This window comes from Schistocerca nitens, chromosome 1 (assembly GCF_023898315.1).
Source record: "Schistocerca nitens isolate TAMUIC-IGC-003100 chromosome 1, iqSchNite1.1, whole genome shotgun sequence".
In the NCBI taxonomy this organism is placed as follows: domain Eukaryota; kingdom Metazoa; phylum Arthropoda; class Insecta; order Orthoptera; family Acrididae; genus Schistocerca; species Schistocerca nitens.
In genome coordinates, this window is record NC_064614.1 from 211,427,305 (window position 1) to 211,452,362 (window position 25,058).

Here is a 25,058-nt window from a genome sequence, read left to right on the forward strand (position 1 = left end):
AACAAAGTTTGGTCCCGGCCCTCCTTTCAACTGCGCCAGAACTCAGCTGGAAGTGGAACGGTTCTCTCCCCTCCCAGAGATCCTGTGGTCTATTAGCAGTTTCGCGCGCAAGTAACGTGTTAACAGATGCATGTGAAACTAAATTGAATCCCTCTACAGCTCGAAAACGAAAAAGTAATGAAATTTCTAGTACTGATGTCGAGATTAAGTTTCGCAATTAACATAGTTTCGCCGAAACTTTGGCGGCTTTAGCGAGTAGCGCGGTAAACGAAATGAGACCCTACGAACTGTGAGGAGGGTGGTAAGCTCGCAGTGTGCAAGAGAGAGAATTATTTTCGTGTACGGAGTGAGGCGTAGCGCCATATAACGATCCTGCCTTGGAGGTGGTTAAGTTGGAAATGTGTCTCAGAGCAGGATAGTGACAGATGGTGACGCGAGACTGGACGCGCACGTAGTTTATGTATCAGCCGATAGAGGACAGTATTGGATAGGGGGACTGTGACTTTAGTTTCGATCCTGCCCACTAGACTGCACTAATGTAATTGAAATTTTTTCATAAACTGTTCTAGTATTTTCATAAAGTGTTATTATGTCTCTTTGTGTATGTAAAATGTTACAAATATGTTTTAGCAGTATGAATGATGCGTGAGTGTGGTTTAATGTTAATATGAAGATAATTGTTTAACGAGTTGTGCAGTAGAGATGGGTCGAACTCGTTGATTCCCGTGAACTACTTCATTCATTTCACTCTTTGCCGTGAAGCGTTCAAATGAAGTAGTTCATTCATGAAGTACAGAAGCCTGGCGAAGTTGCCCAGTTCGCCGCTCAGCCGCGGCTACGCTCGCTTCGCCTCGCTCGTACAACAAAGGTTCGTAATACTTCATAATTTTACCAACAGATTGCCAACTATGCAGTAACGCTCTTACAGCGTCTGAGCTAACTTAAATAGAGCGTGGTCGAAGGGGACAAAGGAAAGATAAACAGAGAAGCCCGTCACATATAAAGAAGGTATTACATTTAATCTTGCTCGACATTTTCTCATGAAACGCCCAAAAAACTCTTTATCAGCCAAATGAAACATTATTTGTTGTATTCATGGACTGAAAAACTAGGGCTACCAACAAAATGCAGTCCAATTTCATGTTCCTTTTAAAATTTAATCCAAAATAGAGTGAGTATGTTTACCACTGTCACAAAGTCTATATATCTACGTTAAGTAATTATTCAGAAGTTTTCCTGTAGATTTTATTTTGTTGAGAATAATATAACCCTCCAAATTCAAAACGTAAACTGTCACCTGTAGTAATTGGTACGATTTCAGGTAAAATCCCTCTTTCAGTGTTATTAACAAAACTTTTATTTTCATGTTGGCTGTGCGTGCTCACACAGCCAGCCTCTTCGTTTGTATCTGTAATATTACTTTGTCCGAAAGCGCTGCCAACGGTAGGCTACCGGTAGACGCGAAGTATAACTGAACTGCACAAATAGTCACGGGTAGTGATGTCTTTTGTCAGCACTGCAGGAAGCAGCTGACGCTGCCTTCCCATCGCCCCTCACCTCCCCAACCCCTCGCAAACCTATAGTTTCCCACAAACACCGCGCGATTCGTCGATAGGCAGTAGAGGGGGGACTGAAGTGAAGGGAGAATGAGTGACGTAACGCCGATGTAATAGGATGAGGGAGAAGGGAAGAGAGTGAGTGAACTTGAAGAAAGTGTGGAGTGTGTTATCTGTGAAGAGTTTGCAGTACCAGTTCATTGAAATTGAGTGGTTAGTTCACACTTCACTGGAGTGAAGCGTTCATTTAAACGACTCATTCACGAGCTCCCCATCACTATTGTGCAGTACGATTTAGTGGGGGAACATTTCGAAGAAATATGGATATGAACAAAGGGGATTTTTGTAGAATAAATTTGTAAAGTAAGTTTATGGTAAAGAGAATGTTGATTCAGGTATAAATAACAACAGTAAATAACTTTATGCATAAACAAAACTTCAGCATTTTAGATAATTACGTCGGTAAAAAGTGCAGTCGTTAAGTTTACTATTTTGCGATTGGTTATTGATGAAAAGCGCGGACTGACTCGGGAGAGTGTTGTTTTGCTATTGGCTGTTGAGTAAAGTGACCAATGGTAAAGCAATATTCTTCGCGCGCCTTTCTCTGCTGGTAGAGAAGACAGAGTATTCTAGGGAAGAGTTGAAGCCTAGGCATGAAACAGATCGGACATGTGTAGTAGTAGTTCCGAAGGAAACGATAAGTTGCCGGATCCAGCAGTGTTTCATACATCAAAAGTGTTGGAAAGTGACGACGTAATTATTCCGATGTGTGGGTAGAAATTTACGAATTTTTAAGTGAATTTTGTGACGAGAAAAGACATATATTCCGCATGGCGTATTGAGCAGGTCGGTGGCTAAAGAACTGTGACTGTATTTGGTACCGACAGACTTAATATTTGGCGAGCATCATCAATCAAAAACAATCATTATTTTTGTAGCTGTTACGTTTTTGGGAAATGTTACACCATACATTTGCTAACGTGAGTGAAAGGGATTGTGAGTGTCTGTGTTAAGACTAGCACGGGCTTGGCAGTGATACTTGTTCACCTAAGTTTCGGAATATATTATCTGAGGACAAAATTTCCAAACTTTCATTTCGTGTTTCTCCCGAAACGTAGACTAGTGACTTAAATTGCAGCCTGGTTCACGTCGAAGTACAGTAGGTTTCACTCGGCTTTCCTACTGATGATCTGCTGAGAGAATGTTCATAGGTAGGTGCAGGTTCGTTGTAAAGGGACGGAATGAGCCGCGCCGCCGCAGGGGGTTCCACTTATTTTCGCTACAGACCTTGCACTCGGGTGGGATGTATTTCAATGTTAATGGAAAAAAGGCAATAATGTGGCCGTCGTTTGTTGAGTGACTACCATTTTTGTGATGCAGGCAAAACTAACAAAAACAAAAGTAAGGATAGTTTCAAGGAAATTTTAACGCTTATCTACTCGAATAGGAGGTGGGTGTCATTGCGCCAGCAATCGTCACGTGTGGAACAACAGATCTATTTCACGGTTACACATATTAATGACCCACAATAATACAATGCTCCGAAGCTGTCGGACATGAATGTTACGTTGCTGGGACACAGTTTATCATCTTTGACATGAAGTCTTTTAGGAGATCTACTACCGTTTTACTACGGATTATTCAAGAAAAAAACCGGACTGGTGCTGGAAAAAACATTTATTTACAATTATTTACAATTTCATGTTATCTACTTCAATGTACTCTCCTCCTCGGTCTCTACACTGCTCCATACGAATTTTCCACTGTTCATAGCAATGCTGCAGATCATTTTCGGTAAGTCCATACATTACTTCCGTCGCTTTTTCTTTTACTGCTTCAACAGTCTCAAATCTAGTTCCTTTCAAAGCTGACTTGACTTTAGGGAAAAGAAAAAAGTCACAGGGGGCCAAATCAAGTGAGTATGGTGGATGATCTAAGATGGGAATGTTGTGTTTTGCCAAAAACGTCTTCACTGACAACGCACTGTGAGCTGGGGCATTGTCTTGGTGAAGGATCCATGACTTTTTTCTCCACAAATCGTTCCGTTTTCTCCGTACTCGCTCACGTAGGGTAGCCAGGACGCTAATGTAGTAATGCTGATTCACTGTTTGTCCCTCTGGTACCCAATCAATGTGCACAATCCCTTTGATGTCAGTTTTTGCTGACAGTGGTCTGCCAGTGCGAGTGTCATCACTGGTGTCTTCGCGGCCATCTTTAAATCGTTTAAACCACTCAAACACTTGTGTTCGCGGTAAACAATCATCGCCGTACACTTGTTGTAACATTACAAACGTTTCACTTGCAGATTTTCCTAGTTTGAAACAAAATTTGATGTTAACACGCTGTTCTTTCTGTACACTCAACATTTTCCGACGCACAGACAAAACGTCAACTACTTAAAACAGACGCCACGGGCAGACTGAGTGCAGGAGGCAGATGAAACTCGAGCAGTAGGCGGAGCGAGAGTCACGTGACAGACCACGCGACTTTCAGTCTTATTGCATTCGTTTTATTGTTTCACCAGTACTAGTCCGGTTTTTTTCTAGCCACACCTCGTACTCTCAGATGCAATTATGGCTGTTTTTACGAAGGAAACTGTCTTCTTTCTACTACCTTCCTAAATATAGATGAGTAATAATTTTATGTTTTTGTACTATTCATGTTCCATTTATTCTTAATCAGTGTCTGTTCTTACCAGACTCTCCTTTGAATTCCACAGTGCATGGGTTTCATGAAGAGCAAGATGTATGTCATTTACAAACCGTACTATAACGTTTGCTTCCCTCCTCCACACTTTTCCCCCTCGACATTTTTCTTGATAACAAAGCATTTCTTAGTTTCCTGCTTTCTTTGCTGTCTCTTGGTTACAGTAGATAAGGTAGATCGCACATCATTCTCTGAACTGTAACGTCAAGTGTTTAGTATTTCGAAAATCCCACATCGCCGATGACTCAGAAAGAAATGAAAGTTTCATGTTGTGTCAGCAGTCTTCCTTCCACTTGTAAATTCTACTTTTGTACCAACAGTTTATGTGGCTCCCATGACGACTACAACCATTTTTGCAGTGTTTCTGGTCAATTTTAAGGCATTAAATGACCGACAGTTTTTCAAATTTATCTACCTCCTCCTGGAAGGGTGGTTCATCGACCCCTCATACGCCACTTAAAGTCTTTTGTTCTACTGCATATCCCCGTTCAAATTATTGAATCATCTGTTCCTGTGTTACGTCCGACAGCTTTTATATGCCCTACTAGCTTTAGATAGATTAACGTTGTGGATTTGCTAGTGTAAATGCACTTCTGAATGTAATGAATTAATTCTTGTGATGCAAATTTATATTCCAATGTGATACCCACAGTCTCCGTATTTTACAACTTCAGAGTGAAAATAGAGTACGTTCTATGTCCATTCTTTCACAAACCGTGTTTTTAGTGATATTGTGTTCTTGGTATCTGTTGCATGTCCCTAGACTTGTTCCATGTTCCATGAAAAAATGTTTCAAACATTCTGTAATAGATGGCACTATGTTTTTGTGTCAAGCCAAGCAGTCCCTTCCTCTGGAGTTAAATGTGTCAAGCCTCAAGGATTCCTCTATTTAGCCAGGGATAGTTGCATTCTACGATTAGGTTTGGTATACTACATGAATGGCGTTATAGATGGTAGGATTACCGGTAATATTGATGGTGTTGGTAGGGAAAGGAACATAAATCAATATGTAAGAGAGAAACTCGGAGCCAAAGGATTCTCTTAGGTTGTTCTTTTTTTCACATGATGAAAGCATACATCAGTGAGTGTTAGTTCATTATGTATTTCTTAGCCTTACAGAATATACGTTGTATTTTCAGAGAAATAAAAATTAGTTGATCGGGTAAGCTCTGCGCTTTTATGTAACCAAAGCAATTACTTTTGGTTGAAGTACTGTTCACATGCAAAACATAAAAGATATACATACAATTAGTGTTGTTATTTTTCACTCAATAGAATATTCTTCATCGCGGTCAGTGGCAAGGATTTTGTGTTATTATTGATAAATGTGGAGGTTGAGCAACAGAAACTTGTTTTATGTAAATTCGACAAGGTATTGAAGCGATGTTTGATACATTTTTTTACGTTTTATTTAATTTTTACCTTATTGTTGAGGAAACTTAGTTTTCTAGAGCTATATGAGAAATCTGAATTTTTTCCTTATTTTTATTATAATACCCATCTGTTACTCGTTACTAATAAAAAAATGTCGAGTAGAACCTGAATTAGACAGTGACAGTTTCAGCTTTGCTACAAACACTGCTTACTTTTAACTAGCAGGTGAGAACATTATGTAGAACAAAAATGTTTCGTAGATTACCCAGCCCATTCTATACCCTCACTCAGTTTCTACACCGTTTACCGCTTCCAGTTTTCAGGGGAAGACACTGATCGCATACATAAAGAAACGCCTGACAGGTATGCAGCACAGCTAACATAGAGGTATTGCAGGCATGATCTTAACTGTCCAAAGCTAAAAGGAAAACGTCCATTGTCTATGCTTACTTATAATGTTCTACAGTGGCGTATGACAGTTTTACAACTCTACATATGACGTACAGGTTTTTGGCTAAGCGGCATAGCTATTTGAGCTGCGACAGGTATTTTGCAAACATAGAGAAATGAAGGAAGATAAGCAAGGCCTTTGTTCCTCTAGATTTACACAAGATTTTTGAGTTAGCTAATAACCCATTCACCCCTCAAATTCCGCTTGATAACCGCACCTAATGGACAAGTGCGTGCGACGAGGCTGTCGGAACAGTGAGGAGGACTACTGGTGGCTGGGCCTACCTTCGCACCTTCGAGAGACGGTGGCCGCATCCGTCTGTTCCTCCTGGCCCGCCTTGAACTCGTGCAGGCCGAAGTCGGCCAGTTTGAGCACCCAGCGGGAGTCGACCAGGCAGTTGGACGTCTTGAGGTTGCCGTGCACGCGGATCGCCGACTCGTGCAGGTACAGCATGCCCTGCACACAGTGTGCACCAAAGTTACTTTGCGATTCAATCACAACGTAAGAGTTGATAGAGTATCTTGTAAGTTAACATGTCTCCATATTTCCAAGAAGAAGGCATCTCAGCACAAATAATAATTTAAAATGGCGTACTTCCAAAACGTCACATGGTTCTGTGATGCCGTTTATAAACGTATCTCTATCGTACAGGTGGGTACAAAATAATATTGAACATCCTGTACTCATGCGTTTCTGGAGTAAAGACATCTATCTGCTTTTACCTAATACATAATTTTGCGCTAATGATACTGCTGATGACTCGTCGAATGGACATCTCGATCGACGGTGTCATATATCTCACCGACAGGGATGACCTGAGAGAACTGGCAGCTATACAAGAATCCATTTTGGCAAATATGTGGATTCAGAATGAGATTTTCACTCTGCAGCGGAGTGTGCGCTGATATGAAACTTCCTGGCAGGTTAAAACTGTGTGCCCGACCGAGACTCGAACTCGGGACCTTGGCATTTCGCGGGCAAGTGCTCTACCAACTGAGTTCCCAAGCACGACTCACGACCCGTCCTTACAGCTTTAATTCCACCAGTTTTTTTTTTTTAAATATGGGGATTAAGGGGGTTGATTGTCGTCTGGGTGCTGGATTGAAGGCGAACAACGTACGAACGCGGTCGAACATTATGTTCAGGTATCTTCCCCCAGTCAGAGATATGACAAAGAGGCCTACTCAGTTCCATGAAGACACTCTGCATTGTTGGTTGACCTATTCCTCGAACGGTGCTCTGTTAGCGAGTGAGATATAGCGACTAGTGCGTTTTCATGCTTTCTCGTTCCCTGCCATCAACGATCTTTTTCCATGCTACATGGACCCAATAGCGACCTTCCTGCGTCCGTCCCTTTCTCTGTGTGCTGTGGCGTGTGACGAGAGCACATGTAGACAGTATGGTGTCAGGTTTGGTACCGCATAGTGAGGGGGTCATTGCGGATGGTATGACTAATCGTTTGTGTTACTGTATACAACTAACCAGACATTTCCAGAATGAAATTTTTAGTCTGCAGCGGGGTGTGCGCTGATATGAAACTTTCTGGTAGATTAAAACTGTGTGCCGGACTGAGGCTCGAACGCGGGACCTTTGCCTTTCGCGGGTAAGTGCTCCATCGACGGAGCTACCCAAGCACGAATCACAACCCGTCCTCACAGCTTCAATTCTTTCAGTACCTCGTCTCCTACCTTCCAAACTTCAAAGAAGCGCTCCTGTCAACCATGCAGCATTAGTACTCCTGGAAGATAGGATGTTACGGAGACAAGGCTTAGCCACAGCCTGGAGGATGTTTCCAGAATGAAATTTTCACTCTGCAACGGAGTGTGCGTTGATATGAGAGCACTTGCCCGCGAAAGGCAAAGGTCCCGAGTTCGAGCATCGTTCCGGCGCACAATTTTAATCTGCCAGGAAGCTTCAACCAGAGATTTGTTGTACTGAGGCCCGATTACCTGTTGTTATCATCCGCGATACTCGGAAGGAGACACCTGTCATCAATGTGCAGTTGCCCACGACACTTTAGTCTGGGGGTAGTGGTTGTAACACAGCCGAAGAACTCACTGCACACAACTGACACGGAAGTGCGTGAAAATCTCTGTGCCGACACGGCCTCGGAGATGCCGTGTCTCACGTGATGGGCTTTCGCAATTAGGCTGTCATTGAATACACTGATATCATGTGCCTTGCCCACCCTGCTTTCCGCTGTGATGCCGACAAGCAGTATACACTGAAGCGTCAAGACATTATGACCAGCTGGTTATTTTGTGTTGATCCACCTTGGTAGGTTTCCGGGAGTACGTGGTACCAGACGACTGCGCACAGGTCACTTAATCCTGTAAATTAAGTGGCAATGGTTAGTGACTGCAGAGCTGGCCCCAACAGGGACCCAGAGGCTTTGAATTGCGTTCAGATCAGGCGAATTTGGTGACAAATCAATCTGAGTTCACTATTGTGTTCCTCAAACCACTGAAGCATGTGCCTTGTGACAGAGAAAGCTACCCCTCCAGTAGGTACCACAGTTGTCGGGGAAAACATCAAGCATAAAGGGGTGTAAGTGGACCGCAGTTAATATTAGTGTAGTCCACAGCTGCCATGGCGCCTTTGTTTACAACCGCAGGTCCCATGCAAGCCCAGGTGAATGGCCCAGAACAACATAAGACTGCCCTGAGCGGCCTGTGTCAGTGGCGTGGTGCATGTTCCGAGCAGATTTTCGCCCAGACGACCCTGTATCAGGTCTTGACCATCGCCCTAAGGTAACAGGAAACGCGATTCATCCAACCAAGCGACACGTTTCTACTGATCCACGGTGCAGTCGCGATGATCTTGTGTCCATTGCAATCGTCGTTTGGTCGCCATAGGAATGTGTAGGTGTCCTGTGCTGTGGAGCCACATGTTCAACAATGTGCTCTTACTTGGTTGCTCCGAAACTCTTGCGGCTGCAGGAGTATTGAACTCTATCGCCAGATCTGCCCCTGATCGCCGGCTATTCTGCTTTACAGAGTGTACAATCCTACAAACGCCACTTTCTGTGCTGAGCTATGGACGTCCAAAATTTGTCGCCTACACGTAACTTCACCGCCCTGAAACCACTTTCCATAGACTTTCACGACAGTAAGACGCGAACAGCTGACCAACTTCGCCGTTTCCGAGAAGCTCGTTCCAAGGGGCCGGGGCCGGCCACTGTGGCCGATCGGTCCTAGGCGCTTCAGTTTGGAACCGCGCTGCTGCTACGGTCGCAGGTTCGAATCCTGTCTCGGGCATGGATGTGTATGTTGTCCTTACGTTAGTTACTGATGACCTCAGATGTTAAGTCCCATAGTGCTTACAGCCATTTTGAAGGGGCCGGGCCATAACAATCTTTCCTTTGTCGACGTTGATGATGTCAGTGGACTTCTCAAATTACGTTTTGTTGTCGCTAGAATGACTTACCGTTCCTCTCTGCTTCAGTTATGCAATTCCCTTACTGCATAACATACCCGTAAGGTCTTCAGTCAGCATTCAATCTCTCGGTCGGCAGTGGTCATGACGTTTGGTTCATTATTGCTTAGTAATAAGTACGTAGTACATAGTAACTTAGTGTATTGTTCAAAATGCATGTGAAATCTTGTGGGACTTAACTGCTAACGTCATCAGTCCCTAAGCTTACACACTAGTTAACGTAAATTATCCTAAGAACAAACACACACACCCATGCTCGAGGGAGGACTCGAACCTCCGCCGGGACCAACCGTAAAGTCCACGACTGCAGCGCCTAAGACCGCTCGGCTAATCCCGCGCGGCAAAGCGTACTGGAATCCTGAATAAAACCAATCTGATTTCGACAAAAAAAGTGTTGCATTACTTACTGAACCGCCCCTCTTGTTGTTCTATCAATTAAATGAGCCATTATTCGTATCCTCTGGTAGCCTTAATCATATCCATTGCTGATTATTAGTTTGTGCAGTTATCGTCAGATAACACTTTATCGTGGACATCTGTTGGACACTAAGATGCGGGTGTATTGTAGTAAACGACTTTGATTCTGCGAGATCAACACTAGTAACGTGGAATAGGTACACTACTGCAAAAATTGGATGGTAACACTTAGGTATCATTGTGAAATAGTTGCTGGTACTTGCAATTTCACATATATTCCTGTCGTTTCGAGTATTATTTTCAAACTGAAAGCTTCGACAGATTGATAAAAATATAGGTTGCATAAAATTATTTTTCCATTAAAGATCAAATGGGTACATACCCTAATAATATCTCCGACAAGCGAGGCAATGAACATGTTATCCAGTTTCACATCTTCATTTTCAAGGATATCCTGAAAAGTAAAAATTGTAAATTACTGAAATCCGAGGTGCACTTTTCTTACAGTAGAAATACATGTTACAAACTTATAACCGATGAAAAGAAGGATGCATATCCAGTTTTCACACGTATCTGGCTATGAAATCAACACTGATACTGCAGTATTCTCCATTACATTTTGTTGCAATGTTGCTACCTGGGCAATGCACCAGGCACGAGTGTAACGAACATAAATATTTTCCCCTTTAAGAAAAAATCGCTAATATGATCAGCTACCTGCTTTATTTACGAGTACTGTGCACATCCATTTCTGCTCATATTCTGTCACAAAGTCTACAATTCATGCCAAAAGCACTCTCAGTGGCACTGTGGTTCACACCTGTAATATAAATAAGAGGTTGGCTATTTCGGAAGTGTGATACTGAACATTCTTTTTGGCAATAACAAACAGCTAGACAATTAAATTGGAACCTATCATCATAATATAAAAAGCATGTGTTGCTACTAACATGGATGAAACTCTTTGAGCATGCTGTACATTGTTACAGAACAAGTCATCAATACGTTTAGAAATATATATAACTAATCGATAACGCTTCAACTCTCGTTCAAACTTCTACACATATCAAATGCATTTATAAACTTGTTCTGCACGAAATTCTTAAAAAATTTTGTTCTTAAAATATCGCCTCGTGGATTACACCACATTTTTTTTCTTTGCAACCAGCAAAACATCTGTTAAGTAAAGAAAACCGTTCTTTTTGTGTCTGAAGGATTACTTTGATAAGCGATGTTGCTCTGAGGAAACTTTCATAAATAATCTTTTGTTAATCTGTCATATGTTTCAAAAAATATTCCATTAAAGTCATTATAAAAAGAGAAGACAATCATTTATTATTTATTGAAGCTTTAAAAATAAGAATATGAGTGTACTTTATAAGAAACGATCTGGTCATATTTTCTCTCGTCGTGATGACGTGTACTGATCGTAATCACTTTGACGACATTCATTCAGTGATACAACTGATTCAGTCAATATTAAATCATTATCTCAGGTGAGTGAACTATTTACAATATACCAGCGAGAAAAAAAAACGGGTAAAAGTAGTCAAATCCGACTTAGTGATCATATGATGCAGAAACGTATTCATCGCTATTCTGGCAGGTTAATATATTATTGTCCGTCTGCAAGCAAAACTCAGTCAATTTGCTCTACTGGTGATAATATGGGCAACAAATAAAAACAGTTTCAGCGTTGGCTTTTTATGCTTAATGTCATCTTCTCCTTTCTGAAGAGTTTATTTATGGTAAATATAAGGTGTAACGATTGAAACTTTTTTCGGGGGCAATTCAGTACTCTTCGCAGCCCAAATAAGACGTAAAGAGAGAGAGAGAGAGAGAGAGAGAGAGAGAGAGAGAGAGAGACAGAGAGAGTGGTGAGGGTGCAGGGAGGGTGGGAGGATGAGAGGGAGAGATGATTGAAGAAGGAATTGTTGTTGTATCTTGAATTATAAGTAATTGTTCACTGGAAACTAAAACCGAGGGTGATACTACATAAAAGGGCAAATGAAATGAGACAAAAAATTAATTTTTCGTTCTATAGAAAGGTATAAAATCCATATCACTGGAGAAAATAATGACTCTTTCTTCTTAAAAATAAATAGCAAGAAATTACGCAATTCTGGGTGATTTAGCGGATTCCCTGACTTGACCAGTTGCTCATGAAAATGCAAAAGAAACTCGATTACATAGTGAAAGGAAACTGAATAAATCTCGTTTGTCAGGCAAGTAATTCACAGGACATAAATTCACTTACAAAAGAATATCCACATCTGGCAACTTTCTTATCCAATTCCTATTTAAAAATTCTCTATTTCGCTGACATTTCACTAACTGAATTTCGTAACATTTCTCTTGTGGGGCAATTCACTTCCATATTCTAAGTAAACATGTTGTCTGACAACGTGTCTTTCAGTTGGAACTTTCACTGTAGATGTCAGGGCAGAAATTTTGCTCAGGAGGGAATACGACCAAATGTTAACTTACTGACAAGTGTTGTTCGTCTGGTCAACGGAATGCTAACACTTAGTACTTCTACTGGTGTCCGACATTACTCAGCGCTTCCAGATGCCGACAAATCTACACTTTTTTCGTGAGAACTTTCAGAAAATGGTGGCATGGACGTAAATAATGTAAGAAAGGATGCTAGACATTGATGGTTGGATTTAGAGCTTTTGCTCTTGAGAGGAAGAAGAAAACACGAGAATATGATGACTGTTTCTATTGAGGATATTCGTTAATCTGCTATGACGCATTTCTCACTGGAGATTTAACAGAAGAAGATAATATCAACTCTGTGATAGTTAACGTACTCTCCATGAGAGATTCCTTTCCATATACTGTCATAATGGATGAATGGCTAAATGAGGACACCAACATATAGTCATAAATTTGGATTTTAACGAAGGAAGCAAACATCTTTCATACTGCCACTCTTCTATTCAGATGAGACATCAGTTTTCTCACACCATTGTTTTAATAAAGAGAGTTTAATACGTTGCCAAACAACAGTGTTAGTCAACAACAAAACTGTTCATATGTGTTTGAATCTACGTTCAATGGCCATGTACTAATACTGGCAGTAACGGTTTAGACTGCCCCTCATAGAAAGCCATTGAGAGTTTAAGGCAATTTTCGGAGGTTATTCCTGTTTCAGGACAGACACCTACCCCTAGAAGCACTGACTTCAACAACAACGCTCGACATAAAAAAAAAACTGCAAAATTAATAGTCGTCTTTTCTATCACCAAAATATGAAATTTAGTCCTGTACCCAAAAATCGTGTAGTGTGAAACTGATACCAACGAAAGACAATATTCTGTAATTTTCACGAATGACTTCATACCTTTTTAGGCTGTAAACGCCGATGGGCATTGATTTTCCGAAAGCAGCAGACATGTGCCATTGAAACAGACAAGTGTGGCAGGAAATTGGAAGGAAGTCATCGAAGACGGACCACAGAATCTGAATAGGGGTAGAATGGTGCGTGAAATCGTCCTCGTCCTTTTTCGAAGGAATCACCATGGCATTTGCCTTAATGGATTTGGAGAAACAGTGAAAAGTCCTAATGCTTAACTTCACGGAGCGTTGAGCTGTAATCCATGCGAATGCCAATCCAGAGTGCTATCTAATGTGCCACCACCTTTGGTTCTGGGTGAAAATCTCACTCGGAAGACACACAAATCTCTGTGTGAGACCTGAGTTTCTCCTGGCGTATACAACTTTCAAATAACTTCCGGGAATTCAGCCAGGTAACACTTTCAGCGACCGCCGATATTTCGGCGGGAGAACACCCCGCCATTTTCAAGGCAAACTGCAACGGACAGGCGGCGTGCATGCAAATTTAATACCTCGGTTCTGCGACAGAAGCAGGAAAGATAACACACACACTGAACACTAGTGCCACCAAAGTTGACCAAAGTCAGAGCTATCGATAGTGAGACTATGAATTCACAGGTGAGGCAGCATTGACTCTGTTCCTCTGTTTTTTGACAAGGGAGAGAGCCGGATTCCAAACAGAGTTTAAACAGAAACCTCCATCCCTGTTAACGAGGTTGCTCGCTAGTTTAATCTCAACTGCCTCCTTAATGACACTGTCCCAATAGCTGGACGTGCATGCCAATATCTCGGTGTTATTATATAACATGGGGTGACCAGTATCCAAGCAATGTTCGGCAATAGCAGATCTATTTGGCTGCTGTAATCGTGTGTGCCGTTTATGCTCAGTACATCTGTCCTCCACGGTCCTGATAGTTTGACCAATATATGCCATACCGCAGCTACAGGGAATACGACACACACCTGCCTTACGCAATCCAAGATCATCCTTAACGGAACTCAAAAGTGCTCTAATTTTAGATGGAGTTCGGAAAACACATTTCACATCGTATTTCCGTAAAATACGACCGATCTTATTGGACGTGTTTCCTACGTAAGGCAAAAAGGCAGTAGACTTAGGTGTTGACTCAGAATTATCATCAATCACCCGATGTACAGTTGGTCGATAGCGCAACGCACGTTCAATCTGTCTATCACTATAGCCATTTTGACGAAATGTAACTTCAAGATGGGACAGCTCAGCTGGCAAAGTCTCAGCGTCAGAAACGACATGTGCCCTGTGTACCAAGGTACGAAGTACCCCTTCACGCTGAGCCGAATGGTGACAACTATTAGCTTGTAAGTACAAATCGGTGTGAGTACGTTTCCTGTAGACTGCATGTCCCAATGATCCATCATCCTTCCTCCTAACCAACACGTCGAGAAAGGGAAGGCAACCATCCTCTTCCACCATCTTTCTAGAACATCTGAACTCGATCCACCCGAACATTCGTTTTACGATGGAGGTGGAAGAGGATGGTTGCCTTCCCTTTCTCGACGTGTTGGTTAGGAGGAAGGATGATGGATCATTGGGACATGCAGTCTACAGGAAACGTACTCACACCGATTTGTACTTACAAGCTAATAGTTGTCACCATTCGGCTCAGCGTGAAGGGGTACTTCGTACCTTGGTACACAGGGCACATGTCGTTTCTGACGCTGAGACTTTGCCAGCTGAGCTGTCCCATCTTGAAGTTACATTTCGTCAAAATGGCTATAGTGATAGACAGATTGAACGTGCGTTGCGCTATCGACCAACTGTACATCGGGTGATTGATGATAATTCTGAGTCAACACCTAAGTCTACTGCCTTTTTGCCTTACGTAGGAAACACGTCCAATAAGATCGGTCGTATTTTACGGAAATACGATGTGAAATGTGTTTTCCGACCTCCATCTAAAATTAGAGCACTTTTGAGTTCCGTTAAGGATGATCTTGGATTGCGTAAGGCAGGTGTGTATCGTATTCCCTGTAGCTGCGGTATGGCATATATTGGTCAAACTATCAGGACCGTGGAGGACAGATGTACTGAGCATAAACGGCACACACGATTACAGCAGCCAAATAGATCTGCTATTGCCGAACATTGCTTGGATACTGGTCACCCCATGTTATATAATAACACCGAGATATTGGCATGCACGTCCAGCTATTGGGACAGTGTCATTAAGGAGGCAGTTGAGATTAAACTAGCGAGCAACCTCGTTAACAGGGATGGAGGTTTCTGTTTAAACTCTGTTTGGAATCCGGCTCTCTCCCTTGTCAAAAAACAGAGGAACAGAGTCAATGCTGCCTCACCTGTGAATTCATAGTCTCACTATCGATAGCTCTGACTTTGGTCATCTTTGGTGGCACTAGTGTTCAGTGTGTGTGTTATCTTTCCTGCTTCTGTCGCAGAACCGAGGTATTAAATTTGCATGCACGCCGCCTGTCCGTTGCAGTTTGCCTTGAAAATGGCGGGGTGTTCTCCCGCCGAAATATCGGCGGTCGCTGAAAGTGTTACCTGGCTGAATTCCCGGAAGTTATTTGAAAATCTCTGTGTGTTTCGCTCCGGAAGGCGTCTATAGTCGACAAAAAAATATCGAAAGAATGTTATTCCCTGAAATCTGTGAGGTTCAGCTGCTGTCGAATACAAACGAAATGCGGTTATCACTGAAACAACAGGTTTTCGTTTACACTGATTTTTTTCATCTGACTTAACACCGCTCAAAACAACAGGCTTTTGGTTTTTTATCGCTGTTGCTTTCAGCAATAAACGTAAACTTCGAACAAAGATGGTAAAGTTCTAATGAACATGAAAGAGAGTAGGAGACAACGATCGAGACAGGGATTGAGGCTGTGGCGGAAATCGGTGTCATTGTCTCCAGCAAAGATGATGAAATGAACGGCGCGGCGACTGTGAGAGCGAAAGTTCACAAACTGATGACATTTCGGCATCATCAGTTTTCGATGGTATCAATTTTACACCTCGAAGTAAGCACAAAACTAAAGATTCAGTTTCGCAAGCTGCGACATAGTCGCGAATTGAAGAGTGGCCCGAATATGGAATAAATTTCCTTTACTTTACGTCAATGGCCACAAATTTTTATAAACTATCAAACGTATCTGGAGATGGTCATTATAGACCGAAACCGGTAGTCTAATGACAAAAGAAGTTTGTGACCATAGACGTAAAGTGAAGGAAAGGTTCAGTTAATGTCCAAAGTCTATAGCGTGTCAATAAAATTACGGGAGTGCTCTCTCTCTCTCTCTCTTGTGAACGTTGGGGGGGGGGGGGGGTACCCCTAAACTTTTCTGTCCGAAAAGTAAGTTATTAAAGAAGGTGGAGAATTTAAAAGTTTGTCAATACTTTATTTCAGGACGTAAATCGGATTTATTTAATTTTTTTCATGTTGGTAGTCGCAATATGAACGATTCTAGTATAGTCTGTGGTGGAAAAGACGATACATTTAATTGTTTAGAATGTTTCGATGCAGCAGCCAACCGTTCTCGACAATTGAATCTCTGGCAGCCACTCACTAAGTCTACTTTCGTGGTATGTGAGTGAGCCGATATACTTGGTTCTTCACTTACTGTTCTATTGTTGTTGGTTGTATGAATGATTGTATATTGTGTCCTGCCTGGCGTTGCAAGTTAGCTTAGATGTTAAGGTAAGCTCAGCAGTAAAAGAACAAACTGTTCTTGTTTTGCTGCACCTTAAAAGCTAAAACTTGCTAATAATTCTTGCGCGAGGAAAAAGTCAGGAAATTCGGCATTGTCGCTGGATGATAAAAGCGAAAATGTAAGTCTGAACACCGAACCCACGAGTGAAGTACCGTCAGCGACGTGAGGTCCACTAATTGGTTGGTCTTCCACTGCAGCTGTTTTAACCTGTAGGTTATATACAGTCTTGGTGAAGGCAGCCATCTTGCTCTTTAAAACAGGAAAGGCAGTCATCTTGCTACTTATACCAAGAGTAAAGTACTGTATAAGTTGCGATCAGACGAAAACTAAACATACGGAAACAAGTTAGTAAACTGTTTATTATTTCAGAAGTAATCGTCATACATTTTTCCCAATGTGAGACAATTTGTCCAGTGCCTTCATGGAAAAACCTTGTCCATTGCCTACGGAGTCATGATTGTATCCGGGGGTGTGCCTCTCCGTTCGAAGCAAATCGAGGCCCAAGAACGTCTATCTGCAGGGCTTCAAATGTAGGTAATCACAAGGGGAGGGATCGGGACTGTATGGAGGATGTGTAAGGACTTCCCAGCAAAACTTTTGCAGCATTCTCTGTCGTTGCATTATACGTAGTGTGAATGTATCCTCATTTCCTTTCCTTTTTCTTTCTTTAGAAAATGATCGCTGGGTATACAATTCAAATTTAACTTTTCTTCCAAGGAACATTGCAGACATTCTCTCCTTACGCGATGTCGCAAGTTTCTTGCGCCTCCTCCCATGCCGATAGCTTTTCCAGGGTTCTACAATAACTAAGTATTTCAGTGGAATGGAAATTCTACGAATCATCATTACTAGTTTTTTTTAAAAAGTTTTGTTTATAAAACAAAAATTTTAGCACTGTTGTTATGGTGAACTGATATACCGGTTTTTTAACCTGTTACTAGTAAAAATGAAAAACCCTGTCATAACCGAGATCAAACAAATACCTAAAAATACCGATTATTCAGAACTAAAATACTGCATTCATGGTCAGAAATTAAGGGAATACGATTCACCCACCAAAGAAGAGGCTTTCAGAACACCTATTCGTCCCATTTTTGAGCACTGTTCATCGGTATAGGACCTTACCAAACAGAATTAATAGAATATATATATATATATTTTCTATTATATTTTAAAGGGTCCTATACTTATGACCCTTACCAAATATAATAAATCAAACAGAATTATTAGAGTATATATATTTCCTACTAATTCCTTCTGGAAAGGGTTGACCATTAAAATTGCTACACCACGAAGATGACGTGCTACAGACGCAAAATTTAACCGACAGGAAGAAGATGCTGTGATATGCAAATGATTACCTTTTCAGAGCATTCACACAAAGTTGGCGCCGGTGGCGACACCTACAACGTGGTGACATGAGGAAAGTTTCCAACCGATTTCTCATATACAAACAGCAGTTGACCGGCGTTGCCTGGTGAAACGTTGTTGTGATGTCCCGTGTAAGGAGGAGAAACGCGTACCATCACGTTTCTGACTTTGATAAAGGTCGGATTGCAGATTATCGCGATAGTAGTTTATCGTATCGCGACATTGCTGCTCGCGTTGGTCGAGATCCAATGACTGTTAGCAGAATATGGAGTCGGTGGGTTCAGGAGGGTAATACAGAACAGCGTGCTGGATCCCAACTGCCTCGTATCACTAGCAGTCGAGATGACAGGCATCTTATATGCATGGCTGTAACGGATCGTGCAGTCACGTCTCGATTCCTGAGTCAGCAGATGGGGACGTTTGCAAGACAACAACCATCTACATGAATAGTTCGAAGACGTTTGCAGCAGCGTGGACTATCAGCTCGGAGACCATGGCTGCGGTTACCCTTGACGTTGCATCACAGACAGGAGCACCTGCGATGGTTTACTCAACGACGAACCTGGGTGCACGAATGGCAAAACGTCATTTTTTCGGAAGAATCCAGGTTCTGTTTACACCATCATGATGGTCGCATCCGTGTTTGGCGACATCGCAGTTATCGCACATTGGAAGCGTATATTCCTCATCGCTATATTAGCTTATCACCCGGCGTGATGGTATGGGGTGCCATTTGTTACACGTCTCGGTCACCTCTTGTTCGCATTGACGGCACTTTGAACAGTGGACGTTACATTTCAGATGTGTTAAGACACGTGGCTCTACCCTTCATTCGATCCCTGCAAAACCCTACATTTCAGCAGGATAATGCACGACCGCATGTTCCAGGTCCTGTACGGGCCTTTCTGGATACAGAAAATGTCTGGTCAATGGTGGCCGAGCAACTGGATCGTCACAATACTCCAGTCACTTCTCTTGATGAACTGTGGTATCGTGTTGAAGCTGCATGGACAGCTGTACCTGTACACGCCATCCAAGCTCTTTTTGACTCAATGCCCAGGCATATCAAGGCCGTTACTACGGCCAGAAGTGGTTGTTCTGGATACTGATTTCTCAGGATCTATGCACCCAAATTGCGTGAAAATGTAATCACATGTCAGTTCTAGTATAATATATTTGTCCAGTGGATACCCGTTTATCATCTGCATTTCTTCTTGGTGTAGCAATTTTGATGGCCAGTAGTGTATATACGAGGGTTGGAACTTAAATAGTCGCTACTATTTAATCACAACCGATACAAAAGAGTTACATGTTTGCACCTGGTACTGTCCTTCAAAGTAGTCACCGGCGTTGTGTAGAACCCGTTGCCATCGATGTGGAAGGCGTAGTATACCGTTAGCAGAGCCTGTCCTATTTATGGTGCGAATGGAGGGGTCTGCCGCCTGTCGAATCTCTGGAACAGTTCTCAATCGAATGCCACGAAGCCAAAACTGAAGCGCCAATCCAACGAATGGCGTCATTATGGGTCGCCGCGAAAGTCGAAAGTGCGTCAGAGCCCCAGTATGGTGAAAGATATGGTGATTCTCGTGTACGATTGTGATGGTGTTATCCTAACGCATTACGTTCCTCCACGGCAGACCGTCATTGCACAGTATTGCTGTTCGTTTTTGGAGTATCACCTGCGACCTCCTTTGCGAAAGAAGCGGCGACGCTTGCTGCGCAACCCACCCGTCTTTTACACGACAATCCGCTGGCGATTACAGCGCAAGGTGTGGCTGCTTTGTTCGGTCGATGGGACTGAAAAGTACTGTACCATCCACCATACTCCCAGGAATTCAGTCACTGTGACTTTGATTTGATTCCGAAGATGAAGGAACCACTTCGTTGCATTTGCTTCTGAACTGTTGCAGAGATTCGACAGGCAGCACACCGCTCCATTCGCACCATCAACAGAACAGACTCTGCTAACGGTATACTACGTCTTCCACATCGCTGGCAACGGGTTCTACACAGCCCTGGTGACTACTCTGAAGGACTGTAACAGGTGGAAACATGTAACTCTTTTGTGTCTGCTATTGAAATTTGGAGAGATTGCGCTCCAAAGGAAGTCGGGCAGCTTAGAAGATTGCACCGTTTACTCTACAGCGGAGTGTGCGCTATTTTGGAACTTTCTGGCAAATTGGACTATCTGATGGACTCCATACCGAATGCTGAACCTTGCCTCTCAAGGGCAGCGATTAAAACAACTGAGGTTCTCCGGCACTAAGTATGACACGCCTTCACAGCTGCTTTTCTACCGGAGCTTCTATGAAGTCTATAAAGTAGGAAAGAGGTATTGCCGGAATTGCAGCTGTGAAAGTATCCCTGCGCGCGTACAAGAACGTTAAAAATTACAGACTAACAATCTTACCATCGGTTTGCTGCAGAATTCTTGAGCATATTCTAAGCTCAAATATAATAAATTTTCTTGAGACGGAGGAGCTTCTGTCCATAAATCAGTACGATTTTAGAGCGCATCGCTCGTACGAAACTCAGCCTGGCCGTTTCTCACAAGATATCCTGCGAACCATGGATGAAGGGCAACAGGTAGATTCCATATATAGATTCCATATTCTTAGCTTTCTGAAAAGCATTTGGCACCGTGCGCCACTGCAGACTGTTAATGAAGATACGAGCAACGGAATACGTTCCCAGTTATGTGAGTGACTTGAAGGCTTCTTAAGTAACAGGTCCCAACACGTTGTCTTCGTCCGCGTGTGTTCATCAGAGACGAAGGTATCGTCTGGAGTGCCCCAGGAAGTTTGATAGGACTGCGTTTGTTATGTGTATTCATAAATAATCGGACGGGCAGGGTGAGCACCTGTCTGCTGCTGTTTGCTGATAATGCTGTGGTGTACAGGAAGGTGTCATGGTTGAGTGACTGTAGGAGGATACAAAATGACTTAGACAAACTTTCTAGACGACTTGATGAATGGCAACTTTCTCTAAATGTAGCAAAATCTAAATTATGTAAGTAATGTGGAGTGAAGGAGACGTTCCTTTCGAGGAACATTATAGAGAACATTTAGAGAACCGGCACTTTCAGTGAATTATGGGACGATTCTATTGCCGAAAACGCACATTTCGTGTAAAGACAACGAAGATAATGTATGTGGAACTACGGCTCGTATGTAGGCATATAGACAGCCCTTTATACCTCACTCTATTTGCGAGTGTAACAAGAAAGAAAATGACTAGTAGTGGGAAGGGTACCCTCCGCCACGCACCGTAACATGGCTTGCAGAGGATGTATGTAGATATACAAATAGATATAAATGTAGATGGCAGGTGGAGAGCAGTGCCCGTCAGCTCTGTTCCTATCAGCGCTGCCTGCAGAAAGCGAGGTTGCAGGTTCTAAATCCGGTCCATCACACAGTTTGTTTTGTCAGGAAATGTTCGTAGTTTGAGAAAATTAGAATGGATATTTTCGAACAGTATAACTGTATAGTACTCTCTGAAATCATCAGTTTATCTCTTGGATATAAGTGTCTCTTAAAAAAGGTTCTAGATACGACAAAGTCAAAGTGATGAAATAAGAGAATGGTTCTTTTGAAATACTCACAATAAAGGATTACCGATTAACACGTTGGAGTACGTCCATATTTACGGTCACTAATTAATTTAGTATCCGAACTAATGCGCTATTAGAAGATAATGCACACATCAAAAACGTTTTGCATCAACTCCGTTCCGAGAGTTCCGGGACCTGTACAGAAAATTGGAATAAATATCAACGTAAGCATCATTTCCACCCCATTCATTGCTCATGAAAACCATACATTGCATGTTGTACCACCATACAGCGAGAACTTCAGAGGTAGTGGTCCAGATTGCTGTACACGCCGGTATCTCTAATACCCAGTAGCACGTCCTCTTGCATTGATGCATGCCCATATTCGTTGTGGCATACCATCCATAATTTCATCAACGCACTGTTGGTCCAGACTGTCCCACTCCTCAACGGCGATTCAGCGTAGATCCCTCAGAGTGGTTGGTGGGTCACATCGCCCATAAACAGCCCTTTCCAATCTATCCCAGGCATGTTCGATAGGGTTCATGTCTGGAGAACGTGTTGGCCACTCTAGTCGAGCGATGTTATGCTGAAGGAACTCATTCACAAGATGTGCACGATGGGAGCGCGAATTGTCGTTCATGAAGACGAATGACTAGCAAATATGATGCCGATATGGTTCCACTATCGGTCGGAGAATGCCATTCACGTATCGTACAGCCGTTACGGAGCCTTCCAAGACCACCAGCGGCGTACGTGGGCCCCAAATAATGGCACCCCAAAACAGCAGGGAGCCTCCACCTTACTGCACTCGCTGGACAGTGTGTCTAAGGCATTCAACCTGACCGAGTTGCCTCCAAACACGTCTCCGACGATAGTGTGGTTGAAGGCATATGCGACACTCATCAATGGAAGCTGTCCATTCGGCATGTTGTTGGGCCCATCCGTACCGCGCTGAATGGTATCGTGGTTGCAAAGATGGACCTCGCCATCGACGACGGGAGTGAAGTTGTGCATCATGCAGTCTACTGCGCACAGTTTGAGTCGTAACACGACGTCCTGTGGCTGCACGTAAAGCATTATTCAACATGGTGGCGTTCCTGTCAGGGTTCCTCCGAGCCATAATCTGTAGGTAGCGATCATCCACTGCAGTAGTAGCTCTTGGGCGGCCTGAGCGAGGCATATCATCGACAGTTCCTGTCTCTCTGTACCTCCTCCATGCCGGAACAACATCGCTTAGGCTCACTCCGAGATGCCTGGACACTTCCCTCGTTGAGAGCCCTTCCTGGAACAAATTAACAATGCGGGCGCGATCGAACCGCGGTATTGAGCGTCTACGCATGGTTGAATTACAGACAACGAGAGACGTGTATCTCCTTCCTGATGGAATGGCTGCAACTGATCGGCTGTCAGACCCCCTCCGTGGAATGGGCACTGCCCATGCAAGGTTGTTTACATCTTTGGGCGGGTTCAGTGTCACCTCTGATCAGTCAAAGCGACTGTGTCTGTGATACAATACCCACCTTTAACGTCTGTCTTGTCCGCCCCCGGTAGCTGAGTGGTCAGCGCGACAGACTGTCAGTCCCACGGGCCCGGGTTCGATTCCCAGCTGGGTCGGAGATTTTCTCCACTCAGGGACTGGGTGTTGTGTTGTCCTAATCATCATCATTCCATCCCTATCGACGCGCACGTCGCCGAAGTGTCGTCAAATCGAAAGACTTGCACCAGGCGAACGGTCTACCTGACGGGAGGCCCTCGTCACACGCCATTTCATTTCAACGTCTATCTTCAGGAGTTCTGCGAACCGGGGCGATGCAAAACTTTTTTGATGTGTATATTTTTGTATCGCGGCGTTGTATTCTGTAACACTAATAAATAAGAGCCAAGTCCCCTGTCAAGCTGTTTCTGTAAAATGAGGAATCACTTCATACACTGTGACTGATTAATTAAAATGTGCTAAGATTATTTTCACTAGTAACTATACGCATACATAATACATTATTTGAGGAGTCCGGAAACTGTTTATTGTTGCCAAAAGACATGTTTTTTAAGTTCTGGCGCATGTTGGGCGTATGAGGAATAGGTTATTTCTGCTCCCAGTGGTGTACATTAACTGTTTCTCTCCCTCCTCTTCCATAATGGAATGAGTAATTCATCACGCGAGCAGGTGAATGAATGAAGCTGAAGAAAGTGCTATTTATAAGAGGGTAAACATCGTATAAAAAGTTGGATAGCACTTGGTGTTAGTTTCTTTTCTTTATATGAACGCTTGTTAGAACCAAGTCTCTGATGAGGTGTGAACGTAGCCGACCCCTTCAGAGAAATGCCTCGTTATACATAACACAGCACAGTAGGAAAGACGTCCAAGAGGAAATTGGTATGTTTCGTTTAACAACCTGACATATCTTAGGAGGCAGCTACAGAGCACGCTGTTAATGCGTTGTCTGATTTATTAGTAACACGATAGTAAAAATATTTTGTGTGAAGCCTACTGTCTTAGGACGCTACCAAATGGTTCTGACCTTCGTGATCAAAAGAAATGTAATTCTGGTAGTGGCTCAAGTAAATTATGTAGCATCTAAATCACCTCGTCTGAAAATTGGTTCTAATATTAGGATCATTCGCTATCTCAAAGGACTGGCAGCCCTCTCTAATTATTTAACGCTTCACTGAAGTGTTCCAGATGAATAGCCGGATGAACGACTGCGGTATGACGTGTTATTGCTTTGAAATTCTGGATATAAACTGTTTACAAGAGATTTGAACTGCTACGTCACAAATTATTTTCGTGTAGTGCGAGAGTTACTTGGCTAAGAATAATGTCTGAGAAAGGTCAGATCACTTTAACATTTTTTTTCAGAAATAGCATGGAGTCTTTACCGTCACAATATCTGAAATTATGGTTTAAAATTTTCTAAATTTCGGTCCACTAGGTACCTGTAAGCAATACATTGACCGATAACATTTGTCCTGAGTTGTCTAAAATGGAAAATGTGCAATTAAATCTGTTGTTACTATACTACCTAGGATGTTAGTAGCGTCTGGCAAATTTGTAAGCTTCATAAATCTGATGGTTACTTATGCATCATGATACTCGTCTACGCACCTACTCAGCATCTTATTATGACTGACACTTTGGCAATTACTTCTGATCACA

General features: G+C 42.7%; 1 protein-coding gene across 1 annotated transcript in view; it reads right to left on the bottom strand.

The window, feature by feature from the left end:
- The window catches only part of LOC126235131 (guanylate cyclase 32E), a 954,039-nt gene that overhangs the window by 166,119 nt on the left and 762,862 nt on the right, over nucleotides 1-25,058 (bottom strand). Inside the window, exons 14-15 of the mRNA XM_049943867.1 lie at nucleotides 10,322-10,393; nucleotides 6,372-6,543 (exon numbers count right to left, since the gene is read on the bottom strand). Of these exons, the coding sequence (XP_049799824.1) occupies nucleotides 6,372-6,543; nucleotides 10,322-10,393 (244 nt within the window). The remainder of the gene's footprint in view (nucleotides 1-6,371; nucleotides 6,544-10,321; nucleotides 10,394-25,058) is intronic.